The following is a 17,445-nucleotide window of genomic DNA, read 5'->3' on the forward strand; positions in this document are numbered from 1 at the left end:
GGAGCGTCATCAGTTCACAGCCTGCGTCGCTGGCTCGTTCATCCGGCACGTGTCTCTGCGTCACGGCCTTTAGCTGCCTGTGCGCCGGGGCCGTGTGAGGACAAGCAGCTCGGAGCCAGACACACGTAAATAAATAAATAAAGGACGGAGCCTTTTTCTGATCCGCTGTCTGAACACAGACACAGTGGCTGATCTTTTAGACCCCACGTTGTTCTGACAGGTGCACAGAGAGTGATGTTAACCAAGCCTGCTCCACACCAGCGACTCACCTGTGCGCCACTGACCCGCTGCGAGGTGTCACAGGCTGGGGGGCTTTATAGAAAGTGTGCGGAGCCTCCAGGACACGATGGACTTAGTCACCTGCACAGTGCAGGAATTACAACACGAGTTCAAAACCACAAGCCGGGGACACGTCAAGCTCACGGTTCAGAGATCTGAGAAAACTGGAAGGAAGCGGGGGGATTTTGAAAATAAAATGCGACTGAAATTAAACAGATGTGTGATGAAATCGATGCATAACACAAATATTAATCTTTTTGATTGATCACCATATTAAACAAAAAATGCTAACAAGAACAAAATTACATATATGTGGCAGCTTAACTTAAGTATGATTGAGTTTTACTTAAAATTATAACAGTGCCCATCAGCATGTATGAAATTAGATTAGACAACATAAAATAATGTTTTTAATCCCACGCCGGGGAAATTCACAGCAATAATAGAACTCCTAGAAATAGAGGAAATGATTGCCTACACAAGAAGGCAATAAAATAAACTATAAGATAGTACATGAAATACATCTTTCACTGTTGAACATATTATTATTATAGATTTGTTTAAATTTTTGACTATATTTATGTCCTATTCATAAACGGCATATGCGTTTAACGTTTTATTTTGAAAATCTCCTCCGGAAGCCCGCCGTCTCCTCCTCCCTGTGCTTGACGTGTGGGAGCTGTGGGGGGAACAGATGAGGCGGTGGAAATGGAGAGGACAGGGAGGGGGAGAGAAAATGTTGAGGAGCAGACATGGCGAGGCAGCGTGACAGAGTGAGGGGATTTCAGGTCGTCTGAGGCGGATCGGTGGAGCAGGTCGAGCCGGAGCAGCGGAGCAGCGGAGCGAAGCGGCCGGAGGATCCCGCTCCTTCTTCTTTTTGTTTCCTTTCGGCTTCGCTCGTGGCTCTTTCCTCGTCTGATCGGAGCGCGCACGACGGCTGTGTGGACTCGTATCTGCAGAGAGAAGTGTGGACAACAACCCGCTGTGACAGGAACAAAGGTAGATACATAAACAACAAGTGTTTACCAACGGACAGTTTGTTTGTTTACAAATGGGAAGGAACAAGGAGGCGCCGAAGTTCCAATGTCTCTCCGCCCGGTCCATTGTTGTGCGGCTCGTTTGGCTGCAGCGTCAAACACACTGGGACTCGTGTGTTTTTCCTTTTTTCTTTTTCCTGCAGATATGAAACAGTGTCGATGTTACCGTCGTATCGTGGCGCACAGCCGCGCATGGTTAACCAGCCGAGCTAATGTTAGCACGGTGAGATGTGAGGAGACAAAAAGTGCCACATGGGGCTGTGGTGTAACAGTGCAGAGCTGTCAGTGGCGGAGGAGCTGCCCGTACATGCCCTTGGACACTTAACACCCCCCCCCCCCCCCTCCCTGCAAGGCAACATCACAAGCTTCATGTTGTCTGACAATATGTCCAAGAGTGTTCGATATCGATAATTATCACGATACATGTCAAACCAATGATTTTATTGAAGTTGATGCACATGAGGGAAGGTTGTGGCAAACAAAGAACAACTTCTGCTTTATTGATATAGACGAAGTTGCTTAGTATGTATTGCGATATTTTAATTATTGTTATTGTTTTATCACTCAGCCCTATCATACAATTCACTCATTATCTACTCACCACTATGCAGTTGGAGGGGTGGGTGAAGTGTTTGAGTCCACAAAACACTTTGGGAGTTTCCGGGGTAAACCTATGTTGCAGCCAAATCAAAAAGAATATAAGTAAATGGTGAGCGATTCTTCACACGTAAAATACCTATGGGTAGTAAACATAAAATACCTCCATACTGCTCCTGTGGTGTCATCCAAGTGTCCTTTACATACAGTTCAAAGGGCCATTTTTTAATATTGACTGATCAGCCAAGAATAAGGTAAAACAATTAAATATGCTGACAATTAAATGCCATTCACGAGATTTGAAAAGCTGTAATAAGAATATTAAAATATAGATTCATTAAATAGAACCAACATTAAATAGAAGGGGATGAAATCATAATCATATTAACAGACAGTTAATGTTAATAAACCATACCTGATCTAAAGCCAGGCTAATGAGATCACAGAAGGTTTTGGTCCTGCAGTCTCTAACTACTGACTGACTCCAGGATCATGTTAGGATGAATGTTCAGTTCTTTGTTTTTATCATAACATTCATAATAACCTGCTTAGTTAATGAAGCACTGGGTGTATTCTGATGATCTGTCTTGTATGATTCAGTTTTGCTCACTTGGCTCCTCCTGTGTGTTCAGGTAACTCAGTATGAGTCGAGATGTATGGATTAAGAAGAAAGCCAAAGCCAGTGATGACAGTGGTTGGGCTGAAATGGTGAGTGTCCCTCAGTTCATCATCACCAGCAATGGACAGAAAATGACCTCTGTATGAGATAAAAGAGATATGCAGTGAGTATAAACGGTATTTATATTAGAGCTTACTGCACCTGGATTTTAATCACCTTACTTTATTACTCAACCTGCCTCTGTTATTTTGAATCCACACACACACATCCAACCATTAGCTTTATGTACAAGATGGGCAACGTATTGAGAAATGAAGGATATGCGCATTTGGAGCCGGAGTCTGCACGACATTGATCGCGGGGTAGTGGAGAGGTCCTGTCGTTCTCAGCTGTCAATCATGTCTTCTCACCCCAGCAACAATCATCAATACCTTATTCAAAGGTTGGATGTGCTTAAATTCCATATGTGACGGTTAGAGCGCTGGGCCTCTGCACAGGCAGGTGCGAATAATATGACTGAGATTGACCTTCTCTCACCGCTCTCCTTCTCGTGTGCAGGGCGGCTACATGGCGGCCAAGGTCTCCAAGCTGGAAGAGCAGTTTAAGCTTGACGCCCCCAGGGAAAAACAGAAGCAAGGCATATGCTCCAACATCTTCAGCGGAGTGGCCATTTATGTCAATGGCTACACAGGTAACCCTTTGCTACATACATAACTTTACATGACTCAAGTTTGTGTGTCTTCATGTTTGCCATGACTGTCCCGGAGGAGTGTCTGATATCAGAATATGGAATACACAAGCGCACGTCCTTTTGAGGTGCGTCAGTTGACATGCGCAGCACACACCGGACTAATTATACAAATGGAAGACGTCAAGACTCAGGAGCCGGGACGAGCTGATCTGAGGAGTGACCGTGATGAAATTGCTGTTTTTCTTGGTTGTTGATGCACCATGACACTTTGAAATGAGAAAGTGGCAAAGCCTGACAAGAAAATGGGGTTTGAGATGCTTCAGGTGTGTGGGCCTAAATTCTAAGCTAATGGCTGTATTTGTGAGCTGCATTATCTTTTTCTCGCTTCTCTTCTCCTCTTACTGTTTTGTTTCTTGTTATTTTGCGAGCAGATCCAAGTGCGGATGAGCTGCGGAGACTGATGATGCTGCACGGAGGCCAGTTCCACGTCTACTACTCGCGCTCCAAGATCACACACATCATCGCCACCAACTTGCCCAACAGTAAAATCCAGGAGCTCAAAGGGGAGAAGATCATCAGACCGCAGTGGATCACAGACAGGTATTTATTATATGTATTTATTTCATGGCTTCACATATGATTACTTATATTTTACAACACAAGTGCACTGGCTGTTCTAAACCTGTTTTGAAGGGGCTATTGGGTTGGTCTGTGGTTCTGGTGGAAGCTGTCTCTCTGAAATGGCAAAAGTGACCTTTTGAAATAAAAAAATCGATTTATCAAGTTGATCTGAGAGACAGAGAGACAAACTGCAGTTGCCGATCACGGCTGTAGATTAACTGAGTATGTAGAAGAAGACATGTTCAACCACTGACTTCAATGTGCTGTTTGCCTGTTTATCAATATTGAATATCAGATGGATGATTAAAAATCTCTGTATTTATTTAATCTTTTGTTTAAAACAGTGTGAAGGCTGGGCATCTCCTGCCATACCTGCAGTACCAGCTGTACACCAAACACAAAGGGCCGCTCTTCCCTGGCATGCCGCTGCGCCAGATCTCCGAGATCGCAGGACCGAGCAACGGGCCGCTGCAGCCCAGCGTCAAACCGAAGCTCCACCTGCAGCAGCACAGCGTACAACACTCTGCGCCCAAACATGACCACCCGTCATCCAGCCACCAGAATGAAGCCAACCCAACACCCAGCCACAGCCAACCTCAGTCCCTCCAGCGCAGCTCTGCAGCTTTCGTCATGAGCCCCCAGCCAAGTCACTTAGCTTCCAGTCACCTCAATATAGACCCCAGTCACAGAGACCCTTTACCCGCCCACTCAATGTTAAACCCAAGCAGCACAAAGCCCCCACAGTCTCCTCTTCAGACACCTCACCGTCGTCTCAGCAATCAGAGAGCCGGCCAACAGCAACCTCAGAGCAACACCTGCCAGAGCGGCTGCAAGGAAGTGGAATTAAAAGTGTGAGTATTTTGTTCATTTGAAAGGAAATGGTTTCCACATTAAATGTTAACATCGACTCATCACCTCTTTGTCTCACAGAAATGGATCCTTGCAGACCTCAGCTGACGTGATAATGAGCCATTCCAAAATGAACAAAATGCAACAGTGTGGCAAAGATCTTTACCCACAGGCGGTAAAGCAAGTGCCCCTGACCAATGGACACGTTCATCATGTTAATGGTGCCTTAAAACCAGAGGACCTGTCTCCTGTTTCAGACGACCCCTCTGTCGACGAGGAACTGCCTGACTACAGAGTCCAGAGTCCGGATATTAAACCTCAGAATCGTCCGGTGCAGTGTCAGGCCATACCCGACCCGTATGAGTTTCCCCACAGTCCTCCGAAGCAATCTGACCAGTGGCCTGTCTGTTTGGAGGAGTCCGGCTCTCAAGCAGCCAACGAGCAGAGACATAAACCACCGCCACCCTCCTACCAGGAGGCTATCAAAGCCACCGAAAGCCACCTAATCCCAAAACAGCTTCAGCCATCCCTCCAGGTGGATTCACCCCCTGAAAAGACTCATCTATCCTCCGCATCGCAATCTCTTTCACATTCCCATGTTCGACTGAACGGAAGTCACCACACTGCCTTTTCATCAGATCCTACATCGTTCAATACAACCATCACTGACAAGCCGCCATCATCATCCTCGTCGGCGGGCAAGTCTTCAGCTCAGCTGCAGACAAAGACGAATGATTTGATCTCCGAGTTCTACTCTCACTCACGTTTACACCAGATCTCCACGTGGAGGACCGGCTTCTCTGAGTATGTCAATGACCTGCACAGCAAACGGAAAGCAGCAGGGGGCGCCTCCTTTCCAGGGAAAGAGCGACTAAGGAAATGTGTGGCACTGCGCTCTTCAGACAGTCAAGGTGAGAAAGGAAGGGTCACTTATTTTCCTCGATGTAAAAAGCAGGCAGATTTTTCCTGTTGAGGACGACTATGTAGACCTGTTGTCTCTCATTATCACATATACAGAGACCAGTACTCTTTACACTTGCACTTCACCATCTCAAATATTTGTAATGTTTATAGTGTTAATCAATAAGATAACCACTCATGACTCTTGATGCCTTATTTCTGTCCATCCGGATTATTTGGGATACATTTGGCACCTCTAGATGCTGGAAAAGTTTTTTTATGATTTGGAAAAGTCCAATGATGATCTGGTATGTGTGTGTTTCAGGTACATCAGCAGCCACAAATGTTAAATCTTGTATCCTTCACGTGGACATGGATTGTTTCTTTGTGTCTGTGGGGATCCGACATCGACCGGACCTCAAAGGTACCTCTCTCTGGTTAAAGGTTGACCTGTTTATAAATAACATAGGCTCATGCTACAAAGAACAGTGTCACAGATAAAGTGAGCTCCCCTGGTTGATTTGGTGTCTTTCTTGCAGGAAAGCCTGTCGCTGTGACCAGTAACCGTGGACAGGCCAGAGTGCCCCTTAGACCAGGGGCCAACCCTCAGCTGGAGCAGCAGTACTACCAGAGGAAACACACTCTTCCTCCAACAGGTGAGACTGTCACGCTCCACCTGTTTGTCCTGAAGAAACACCACTTTGATTATCACAGCCCTGGCTCAGTGTATTTCCTGCATTTTCCTGCACATGTTATACTGTATTATAACCTGCTGGATAAAATGTATCTCTCACAGAGAGAAGTGATGAGGATCTACCGAGCACTCCATCACAACAGAGTCCTGAGTCACATGTCAACGGAGTGGACCTGGACCCTGCTGTTATGTCAATGGCAGAGATTGCATCTTGTAGTTATGAGGCTAGGTAAGATTTCAACTCACACTCGCATGTGCCTCATAGCACAGATACAGGTTTACGACTAAGCAGGAAGATCTCCATTTGTTGATTGATTCAAAATACACTGAAGGCATATTTCCATTTGATATGCTACACATATGTTTAATGAAGAAATTACTAATAATCAACATGAGTTAATTTGTTTTGCTTCAATCCCTGACTGAGCTAAATGTAAATCTGTTTCCTCTCACAGACAGGCGGGCGTGAAGAACGGGATGTTTTTCGGCAAAGCAAAAAAGTTGTGCCCCTCGCTCCAGTCCGTCCCGTATGATTTTGAGGCTTATAAAGAGGTGGCTCTCAGCATGTATGAGACTCTGGCTAGGTAAGAGCAACTCCCTCATCTGTTTGTCGCTCACTTCTCTCAGCGCTACCCTCCTCACTCGTTTGTTCTTGGCAGTTACACCCATGACATTGAGGCTCTGAGCTGCGATGAGGTGTTGATAGACGGCTCTGCTCTGCTGACTGAGTTGGGCATCAACGCGGATGATCTTGCTGAAGCTATTCGAGCAGACATCAAGGAGAAGTCAGGGTGCTGCGCCTCAGTGGGCATGGGTGAGTTCATCTTTATACTGGTAAAAAAAAGACCAAAACAGTGTGATTTAAAAAATTCTAAACTGAACTCTCATCTGTTCAGGCTCCAACATCCTGTTGGCTCGGCTGGCGACGCGAAGGGCCAAGCCGGACGGGCAGTACTTCTTAAAGTCTGAAGAAGTGGATGATTTTATCAGGGACCTGCCAGTAACCAGCTTACCAGGTATAACAGCACCACCTGCTGGTCATATCCATCAATCTACAGCCTATTTGCTTTTGTCTGTTAAACATGTGACCACAGGGTTAATGTAGCTTCGTCTCTCCAGGTGTTGGGCCTGTTATGGGCAGGAAGTTGGCTGCTATGTCTGTGAGGTCATGTGGGGACCTCCAGCAGCTGTCTCTGTCTCAGCTGCAGAAGAAGTTTGGACCCCGGACCGGACAGACTCTGTTCCGTTTCAGCAGAGGCCTGGATGATCGGCCCGTCCGCTATGAAAAGGAAAGAAAGTCTGTCTCGGCGGAGATGAACTACAACATTCGCTTTACAAGGGTTAGACCTTCAAGTTCCCTCCTGAGCCTTCTCTTCTTCTATTTTTATTATCCTTCCTTTCCTACCTGTCTCTCTGTAACTCTCTGGTTCTTCCCTCTCACCAGATTGATGAGGCGGAGAGTTTCCTGAATAACTTGTCCATGGAGGTTCAAAGACGTTTACAAGAAGCAGGGCTGCGGGGTCGCAGAGTTACGCTCAAGGTCATGGTTCGCAAGGTTGGAGCTCCGCTGGAGTCGGCTAAATATGGGGGTCATGGCATCTGTGATAACCTGGCCAGGTAAGAGGCGGTCAAACCCTGTATGTTATAAAGGATTGATAACATCCTCCTTTTATTGTTTATTCTATTATCCTGTTGATTTTGATCTGTTTCCTGCTGCCAGGACTGTGATGCTCCCTCAATGCACCGACAGTGGTCAGCTGATCGCCACTGCAGTCATGAAGCTGTTCCACGCCATGAAGCTGCAGGTTCAGGACCTGAGAGGAGTCGGCATCCAGGTCCAGCTCCTTGAGGGACATCACTCTGGCCCTCAGGACTCCACATGCCAGGGGACACGCTCCATCAAAGAGCTGTTGCTCGGTCAAGGAAGTGCCAAAACCCACAACAGAGGTTCGTCTCGGGTTGTAGGTGCTGCAGAGAACGGCACGCATCAGGAAAAGACTCAGACAGCAGCCTCATCATCTGACCCCACTACACATCCTTTGTCTCCTCCTGAGCCGGTCCCAGGGACAAGCAAAGACCAGCAGGCACGAACTCCGAAGAATCCTCGAGCACGTCTCAACTTCAGTATCGAAATCCCCTCCCCTTCACAGGTAAGGGCTTGGCGCATATATCTGACTCAGTTTATCAGTGATACAGTTTCAGCAGTCTGTGTCTTTATGACTTCCAAGGTGGACCGTTCTGTGTTGGAGGCCCTGCCTGCAGACCTGAGGGAGCAAGTGGAGCAGTCGTGGGGTCATCGGGACAGGAGACCAAACAATCATCGTTCACCGAGTCCACAGATGCCTGCTCCTCCTCCTCCTCCTCCTCAGTCAGCCTCTCTGAAGACATGTCCGACCTCACCTCCTCGTCCTCCTGCCTCTGGACCTGCACTGAACGCTCCACCCTTCGGAACCTTGGTTCTGCAGATTCCAAACCAGCCCGACACTCCGGGAATTGTACTGGAACTACCACACTTCTCACAGGTAGGAAGGCAGTTGTCACAAGAGTCTGGAGCATGGCCGCTGTGAGGGGGGCTGTCGTGTTTTCGCTATATGGGAACCAAACAAAAGGCCTCCCACCTCCACATTACTGAGTGCTTTACTCACTGATGTAGCCAACCTCCACTCTCTGCTTCAAGTAATCTCTTGAATCTCTGGCTGCAGGTTGATCCAGATGTTTTCGCTGCCCTTCCCAAAGAGCTTCAGGATGAACTGAAGTCTGCCTATAACCGCATAACTGTCCAACCTCAGACAAAAATGTGTAAGTGCCCAGGTGATTTAGGGGTCCAGGAATGTCTTCTACTTCATCATAATGCATATACACCTCATTTTCGTCCTCTTTGTTTCTCTGTAGTAGAGCAGAAGAACCCACTGATGCAGCTCAAACAGTCCGGAGCAGGGACCGGCGTCGGTCGCATGAAGCGACGCTACAAGAGAAAGAATGCAGCGAGTCCGGTTAAAAAAGGACCTTCTCCTACGAAGAGGCGTCACACAACAAACAGCCCTGCTAAAACCCTGCCACCTCTTACCACATCACGGGGATCAAACATGGTAAAGGTGAGTCTATATATGGTTTCACACATGAAGATTAAGGTCTTGTTTCCTCTAGCTCGTAACTTAACTTATCTCTCCCGCTCACATCGGTTTTCTCCTCCCAGACTGAAAATGTTCCCTCGGCATCCCCCTCAAAACCAGACATCCCAGAGTCTCTGACCAAATTCATCCCTCGTCCTTCTCCTGCATTGGCTGGAGCCTGTGACCTGACGGATATTAAAACCCTCCTACGGGAATGGGTCACCTCCATAACAGGTAGACGGACGAGGGCACCTCTGTAGCAGTGCCAACACATGTTGGTTGTGGTGTTGCAGAACTAATCGCTACTTCTTGTTTCTTAGAACCCATGGAGGAGGACATCCTGCAGGTGGTGAAATACTGCACTGATCTGATCGAGGACAAAGATCTGGAGATGCTGGATTTGGTTATGAAATATATGAAAAGGTGAGCTAACATTCTCCATTCCTACACCCGCTGCTCGTCCTCCATTCTTTATCACTCGAAATCGCACAGAATTCCACACTGCACTTCTTTGGGCCCTTACCACACGTGTCAAGTATGAAGCGAACAACATGAGCAACCCACATTTAGAGAGACAAACAGAGCTCTGATTCTGATTCTTAATGTTGCATGTTGATCTGTTCTTTGCAGACTCATGCAGCAGTCGGTGGAGTCCGTCTGGTGTATGGCTTTTGACTTTATCCTGGACAACGTGCAGGTGGTTGTGCAACAGGCCTACGGTAGCACCCTGAAGATGGCATGAAGAACGAGGGGAATCTGATTTCACTGTGTTACCTTCACCACATCTGGTCTCGCTACTTTGACGAAGACATTTGACGAAGACATCTGCAGCACAGATTTTGACACCTCCTCAATTGTGACGCCACTGCCACATCTGCCATGTAATGGCCTCACAAACACAAAGTATGAGACCCATGACAGTATTTAATGAACGTATGTACAGTACATTGTTTTGTTGCTCTAAAAGAGACATGTTACACAATCTGAAGGACTGGTAATGTTCTTATTGAAGAAATGAAAACCCAGAACAGTGCTAATTGTAGCAGTTTTTGAAAATTCCTTGTTTTCCGATGAAAGCTCTCTATCCCCAACAATCAGTTCCATAGGCATGAGACATTTTATGGTAAGATTTCTGCTGGCAGTTCTTCAATATTTCCTACACACTCAGTTCAAACGAGAGCTGGTAACATTTTAAATTCCTATTTCCGATGTAAGTCGTTTCCATCTGATACAGCAGTCGAATTCCCCTATTTCTCTAAAGGAATAAATTGTGTCCCTCAGAATCATTTTGAGTCCAGGTTTAAAATACTGACATTATCATCATGTTTAGCAATTTTTTACTTGTAGCACTGCTCAGATATCAACATTTTCCTATATTTCATTTATGTTTCTTTGGTGTTCGATGCGATCAACACCGAACTGTGAAATATCCACGACTGCTGTGTTTTAAAAAACTAAAAATAGACTCTGGTACAAGCAGTAGTATGTTTTTCTCTTTCTTGTTTGTTGCAAAAAGTGCCAAAACCTGTTTATTATAAAATGTAAATAATGTTTTTTTGAAAGATCTTTGTTTAAAGTTTTAAAAGAAAAGATGTATGTAGAGGGCTTACCTCTTGTATTGTTTACATGTAGTGAATTCTTAGTAACTGTCTTTAAATTGTAAATCTTCTCACTCTTTATTCGTTTGTACGTGTTCCAACCTGGAAATCAGAAGCTGGCCAAAGCACTTCACGTGAGGTTAACTGTTGATTCTCAGTAGCACTCTGATTCCGGAGGACTAGGGTTATGGCAATCAATAAGTAGCCTATGCATCTCTTTTTTTCACTAACTAGTAAGATGTCCCTTCGAGATAATGTAAAGTTTCATATTCGCTTTGTACTTGGGAGTAAATCTAGTTTTTTCAATCTGTTTTCACTAGTTTCATAAATCTGAATATCAAAATAATGCTGGAATTGCATGGGAGCTGGAGGTGGGATCTTCTGTAACGTCACATTGCTGGAGAAAATGTGTGGCTACATCATTGTATTTCTTTAAATTGAACTGTTATCACGGCGATGATGGTGATCAGAGGTAATCAGCGGATGTGGTCGGCTGGCCTTGTGATCTCACCACAGAAGACACCATGTGTATGGTTGCATAAGTTCGTTTAAAGCCGTCTCCCTATATGCAAACCAAATCAAGCTGTCATGTTTCTTTTTTTTTAACTAGTTGAAATGAATGTAATTCATAATGTGCAAGTGTCCACTCGCTCATTTTCAAGAAGTTGCTTCTCTTCACCTGTCATATCTTTCCAGAAGGGAATGGCCAGGAGTTCAACTCGGCCAGTCTTGTCTTCTCCGAACTGGATTGTGCCTGACGACCTTAAGCTGTGAACCTGTTTGTAAGTTTTTCTAAATCTTGCTAATAAACTGTAAACTCTGTAATAAAGAATTTGTCCTGGTCAGTTTTTGAAGCATTCAACAAACTAGGATGTCCAAGAGCTTATTATGTGTTTAAGTAGAAAGTGTTCAGAAGGTTTACAAAAGCACCTAGCCAGACTTGTCGGACAGAAGCAACGAAAACTACAAGACAAGAACTGTCCATACTTAAGTTTTTTTTTAAACTAGTGTTTATTCAGTTTTTTCCATTTACACATACAAGACATACAACAAAGAAAAAAGTCAGTGATGGCTGCAGGTATCCCTATTCTACAAAATCAGATTTACCATACTTAAGTTTAAGTTTCCACAAGTTTAAATCACCTCCCAGGTAACCTGGACACATTAAAGAAATTGGTAAAAACTAGTGGCAGAAACTTGGACTATGGGCAGAAAAGGTCTCTGGTTCGACTCCACGGAGAAACAACAAAAGGACGAAACTGGATTGATCTGTCCAAAAATCCAAGAGGATTCTCCCTACCCTGTCTAGTGCCCCTGAGCAAGGCACCTTACTCCCCCAACATCTGCTCCCTGTGCGCCGTACATGGCTGCTCACTGCTCTGTGTGTCCTGCACCAGATGGGTCAAAAGCAGAGGTTACATTTCCGTACCTGCATGAGTGTGCCTGTGAATGTCTGTGCATGTGTTTGGGACTAATAAATGCATCTAATCTAATCTTATAAAGCCAAATACAAAGGCAGTATTTAGATTGCGCTCTTTTAAAACTTTTAATATAATTTACAAGAGTATTTATTGATGTCTATCGGGACGTGTAGAGGATTTAAACAAATAAAAAAAGGGTTTCAGAAAACCAACTAGATGTTTAAAGTAGTGACAAAGTGGTAAGGTTGCATGGTGCAGCTGAATACCCCCCACCTCATTCTCCCCTTCCAAACATTTTATATTAAATTTCTGTCAATAGATCCATTTCACCTACATCTTACACAATGGACCTTTTGTACTGAATTGTTGTGGGGGTTTGCACTTTAACCTTAACGACTTTACTATTATATATGTGAATGCACAGAATGTACTCACTTTGTTCATAATTTAGATAAGATAATTATTTCAATATTGGAATCATCTGGTTTAATATTGTGTGTTTCTTGGGAGATTTGATCCGATGTAGGGCCCCCCAGGTCCCTTTTTTTCTGGGGCCCCCCAAATCCCTCGATACACTCCTGAACTTACGAGTTTACTTTTAATATTTTAACTTTATTTTTCACATGATTAAACAACTTATATTCACAGAAAATTTACATATTTGTGACAAAAAAGTTGGAGTAGAAAGAAGTGCTTTAAAAAAAACATTATCGCTAGGGGGATAAATTTCGAGAGTGCTGAATTGAAAAAATGTATTGTCTGAATTAACTGTGAAAGGCAGGGAAGCATGATTTCTTACCTGTAAATGGACATTTATTATAAATGTACAAATTCCATATATATGGAATCTCTCCATTATAATAAGATTCATAATTTATCATACTTTATTTTCCATGAGACACATTCCTCCAAAGTAAAACAACATTTTCATAAATATCTTCAGTAATAACAAAACATAGATCGTGCACTTACCAATACGTCGTACCCGGATGTAGGTAAGACTTATTACCCACAAACCGGGCCTCCCGCGACGTCACTTCCGGTAGGATTGTTTGCACCTCGCGCACCAACCTCCCATCCCATCCATCATATCTCCAGGTAATTATCGTTCGAAGACAACTTGACCATGGTTAACATTTGTATCCACCATGACGCCACAGATTGTCACCGACTCACTGTCTCACACACCGAGTGAGAGCAGTTTCCCATCGCGCCTGCGGCCACTTCTAGACTTGCGGCGATGACAGTGGCTAACTAGCGTAGCATGCTAATAGAAGAATACGCAGCGTGTTATGTTCATGCTGTTTTCTACTTGCCAGTCTTTTTACCCGGCAACGCATATCAGTCTGGGGACGTGTGTTTACGAGCTACACGGGAAGTCAAGTCAAGTGAGAATTATTCAGTAAAGAAACAGCTGTAACAAGTACCCGGGGAAACGCAGCGAACAACCGGGGCAGAAACGAGGCGTGTCCCGTTACCGGGGTTTTGTCTCCACCTGACAGACGCTGCTCGGGCTTCATCTTTCAGGGTTTCTCTCTGCTGAGGGTCATTTCGGCCCCCGATCCTTTGACTGTACAGCATAGGCGTCCTGACGTGCGTGCGTTCGTGTGTGTGCGTGTGCGCTGCACAAAGAGGCTACTTGCTATTGTTGTCAAGTAGCCTCTTGACAACAATGAAAAGTAGCTGCATAATTCACAGAGGCTACACTTTTAAACTGTACAATATTCATTCTGTCGGAGCAAAGCAATGGTTCCTGTGCAATCCATTCACTGTACATTTCCCCCACACTGCGCATATTCTGTATACTAGTCTTTATTCCATTCATTTTTGTCTTGCACTTAAATATTGCATGTTACTTATTTCTTACTGATAACTATTTTTGACTCTCGCTGCTGTAATATTGCAAATTTCCCAATTGTGGGACTAATAAAAGATTATCTTATCGCAAGTCAAGAGCCTCATCTAGAATCGCTTGTTGGTGGAGAACGTTCTTTAGCAGTGGCTAGTAAATCCACTCTTAAAATGATATTTCAACAAGGAACTCCCGCATATGATAGTAGCAATGTCAACAACAACAATGAAACAGACTTTGAAGTGTTATAATGACCTTGGATGCTTTTATTTGGTATATTGGGGAAAAGCTTACTGTGGAGCTGGAAAATAGATTTAAATCAATGAGAACAACCTCACTTTGAGAGTCACAAAATATGACAGAAAGCTTAACCTAGGAAATTACATTTTTTATGTTTGGCTGAAACAATAAATCAATTATCAAAATGCAGTGATGCGAAACAGTTCAAAGGCTGCCTGCGTGGTCACACTGTTTGGGGGCAGTTGTCGGTAGTAGAGTAGAACCACAGACACAGATAAGCTAATATCTGCTCTTTATTCATGCAGTTTCAGTGAAGGTTTTATACTGAGCAGGCAACCATGGCCAACCAACAGATGGATATCTTATCAGCGGTGTTGGAGCAGTCGGCCAAACTGATGGAGGAGCAGGTGGATGCCCAGTTGAACAAACTGAGTGAAATGGATGAAGATGAATTGGACAAACTGAAGGAACGGCGATTGGAGGCACTCAAAAAAGCCCAGAAACAGAAGCAGGTATGTGGATGTTGTCACTTAACTCTGATACAGTGAATTGTATCATTGTTATCTGTAAGAGTGGTTGGATAATCTTGTATCTGAAAAGATTAGAGCTCAATTCTCATGTATTATTTGAACTGCTATTTGAGATCTCTTGCTCTGTTACTGACCTTAGTTATTGTTTTTTTAAGGAGTGGTTGTCTAAAGGCCATGGGGAGTACAGAGAAATCTCAAGTGAGAAGGACTTTTTCGGCGAGGTGAAGGAAAGCAAGAATGCCGTCTGCCACTTCTACAAAAGTTCCACCTTCAGGTAAGTTATTAAACCGTAGTAATATTATCAGTAAATGTTAACATAATGACATGTTAGATCTTCTCCTACAACTTTAGTTTTGGTTTTGAATGTCAGTAGCGGCAGTATGTTGTTGTCATCAAGCTGCTGAACCTGTCTGTGGTTTCTCTCCGTCACATGTAGATGTAAGATCTTCGACAAACATCTGGCCATCTTGGCAAAGAAGCACGTTGAGACCAAATTTATCAAACTGAATGTAGAAAAGGCCCCATTTCTGACGGAGAGGCTGCGCATCAAGGTCATTCCCACTCTGGCTTTGGTGATAGATGGAAAAACAAAGGACTACGTGGTTGGATTCACTGACCTGGGAAACACAGATGAGTTTTCCACAGAGATGCTTGAGTGGAGGCTTGGCTGCTCAGGTGTTATTAACTACAGGTGAGACACAGACTCCCTCCTTTGTCTATTTAGGCCTTCATAGCTTACAATGTGACTCTGCTCTAATGTTTCTTTCTCCCCTCCCAGTGGTAACCTGATGGATGCCCCCACAGCAGGGAAGAAATCGGGCTCAAAGATAACGAAAGTGGAGAAGAAAACCATCAGAGGCCGAAGTAACGACTCTGATTCTGATTCTGGAGACGACTGAAATACGCTGATGCTCATCTGGTTTCCTCTCGGGGCTACATCTTAAAAAAGAAATGTCAAGCAAACAGCCTGCTTTCAATTCCAACCATTTAAACTTGGATCCCTCCTTGAGCTTGTGTGGTTTAATGCCTATAATGTGCTGAAATTTGACCTGCTTATTGTCATGATAAACTTAATGTAAACAGCCATTTCTACCGTGCTTTGCCAGGATGAATTAACACAAGACAAGTGAAACATTTGGACTCCAATGAACATGCATTTCACGAAAAACAGCACACATTAGATTATAGATGTTTCACTGAGCCATGGCTCTAGTCATCTATCACATGTCTCTCACTGTGTTGCTGTTGATTTTGTCTTTACTTTAAAATTCAGAAAGTTTTCTCTTGAATAACAAGTGTGCTCATTTAGTTTTTCTCCTGTTTATTTCATGTGTTTTCTTGGCTCTGTGTGTCTCATGTTAGAACAGAAACCATTAATGAGTTAGTCATGTGAGTGCCAAGATTATCTTCCAGCAGCAGATTACATTTTCACACCTGACACTTCCTTGTAGCAAGAGTCTCAACCAATCCAGAGTTAATAAAGTGTAAAAGGAATTCTCTGCGCCTGTGAATTTGTATTGGTCCTTGGCCGTGTTAGGTACTGCGATGGATATTTGACCTGGTGAGACTTCTGAGATAAAGAGATGTAATAGTCTTTTAAGAGGATTTTATTCCTTGCAAGAAAGATCAGACAATCCTACAGTGTGCGATGAGCATTCTGCAGAGGGAATGACAAAGTAACAGTTGAAGACGTATGCTTTCTATGCAGATACACTGAAAAAATGTGTGCGTATGAAGAGCTGAACCCTGGTTGGGAGTTTGTGTGAGAACTATGCATTGACTTTTGTGAGAACTAATATGTGTGTTGATATCTATATGTGTCTGAATATTAGATCCCAGGAGATAAGACAGACATGCTGAAGGCCTCTTGGTGGTGGGAGACAGATTCGTGGCTCTAATGTCATCTTAACATTTTCACAAGCAGAAAGAGTATGCATAAGCAGAGATAATATATAGCGTGGTATATTGGTAAGATTTGTTATTCCTCTCTTTGATCATAAAATGATCACAACAGTGTACATACATATATAAATAAATAAACAATAAACATCAGGCCAAGAAATTCACAAAGATGCAATGTAGAACATTAACATGGTGATAAGAAGTAACCCGATGGCCGTGGTGATAAACAAGGACTTCCACTTACCAAACATGGAATCCCAGCAGGATCCAATATCACCTACACTGGCGTAACCTTTTAGTTCATATGACAGAAGTTGCAAGCAATTACGACAGAGCGTTAGTGAAAGAACCATCAGGGTCAGTGTTATTAGGAATGAAGGTACAGCACATGTCACCCAAGCAGGGCTGGCAATGTTGGCGGCCTACGTGAGATTTCAAATTGGCGCCCCCCAACATACACACGCAAACTGTCATGCATCCCGTTCAGTTCTTTTTTGTAAAT

The 17,445-nt window shown here is 44.0% G+C and overlaps 2 protein-coding genes across 6 annotated transcripts; both read left to right on the forward strand.

Moving 5' to 3' along the window:
• Window positions 1-938: 938 nt before the first annotated feature.
• On the forward strand, window positions 939-11,830 carry rev1 (REV1 DNA directed polymerase). 5 transcript variants are annotated; one of them, XM_053440007.1, is made up of 21 exons: window positions 939-1,278; window positions 2,546-2,621; window positions 3,091-3,223; window positions 3,655-3,823; window positions 4,189-4,695; window positions 4,775-5,604; window positions 5,919-6,017; window positions 6,133-6,249; window positions 6,390-6,516; window positions 6,743-6,871; window positions 6,947-7,101; window positions 7,184-7,303; window positions 7,407-7,627; window positions 7,732-7,904; window positions 8,008-8,437; window positions 8,516-8,809; window positions 8,990-9,086; window positions 9,180-9,376; window positions 9,484-9,634; window positions 9,721-9,823; window positions 10,031-11,830. In XM_053440007.1, exons 2-21 carry the CDS (start codon window positions 2,556-2,558, stop codon window positions 10,140-10,142), a joined length of 4,230 nt encoding a protein of 1,409 aa, XP_053295982.1. In that variant the 5' UTR covers window positions 939-1,278; window positions 2,546-2,555; the 3' UTR covers window positions 10,143-11,830. The 5 variants fall into 5 exon arrangements, with proteins under 5 accessions (XP_053295982.1, XP_053295980.1, XP_053295984.1 ...); XM_053440005.1 differs by having other exon boundaries at window positions 940-1,278; window positions 9,180-9,382; XM_053440009.1 differs by lacking the exon at window positions 939-1,278 and adding an exon at window positions 2,812-2,974 and having other exon boundaries at window positions 2,578-2,695; window positions 9,180-9,382.
• A 1,567-nt stretch (window positions 11,831-13,397) lies between these two features.
• On the forward strand, window positions 13,398-16,535 carry txndc9 (thioredoxin domain containing 9). The gene is made up of 5 exons (XM_053439550.1): window positions 13,398-13,517; window positions 14,817-15,023; window positions 15,197-15,315; window positions 15,478-15,732; window positions 15,820-16,535. Exons 2-5 carry the CDS (start codon window positions 14,850-14,852, stop codon window positions 15,938-15,940), a joined length of 669 nt encoding a protein of 222 aa, XP_053295525.1. The 5' UTR covers window positions 13,398-13,517; window positions 14,817-14,849; the 3' UTR covers window positions 15,941-16,535.
• Window positions 16,536-17,445: the final 910 nt, after the last annotated feature.

This window comes from Pleuronectes platessa, chromosome 14 (assembly GCF_947347685.1).
Source record: "Pleuronectes platessa chromosome 14, fPlePla1.1, whole genome shotgun sequence".
NCBI lineage: Eukaryota > Metazoa > Chordata > Actinopteri > Pleuronectiformes > Pleuronectidae > Pleuronectes > Pleuronectes platessa.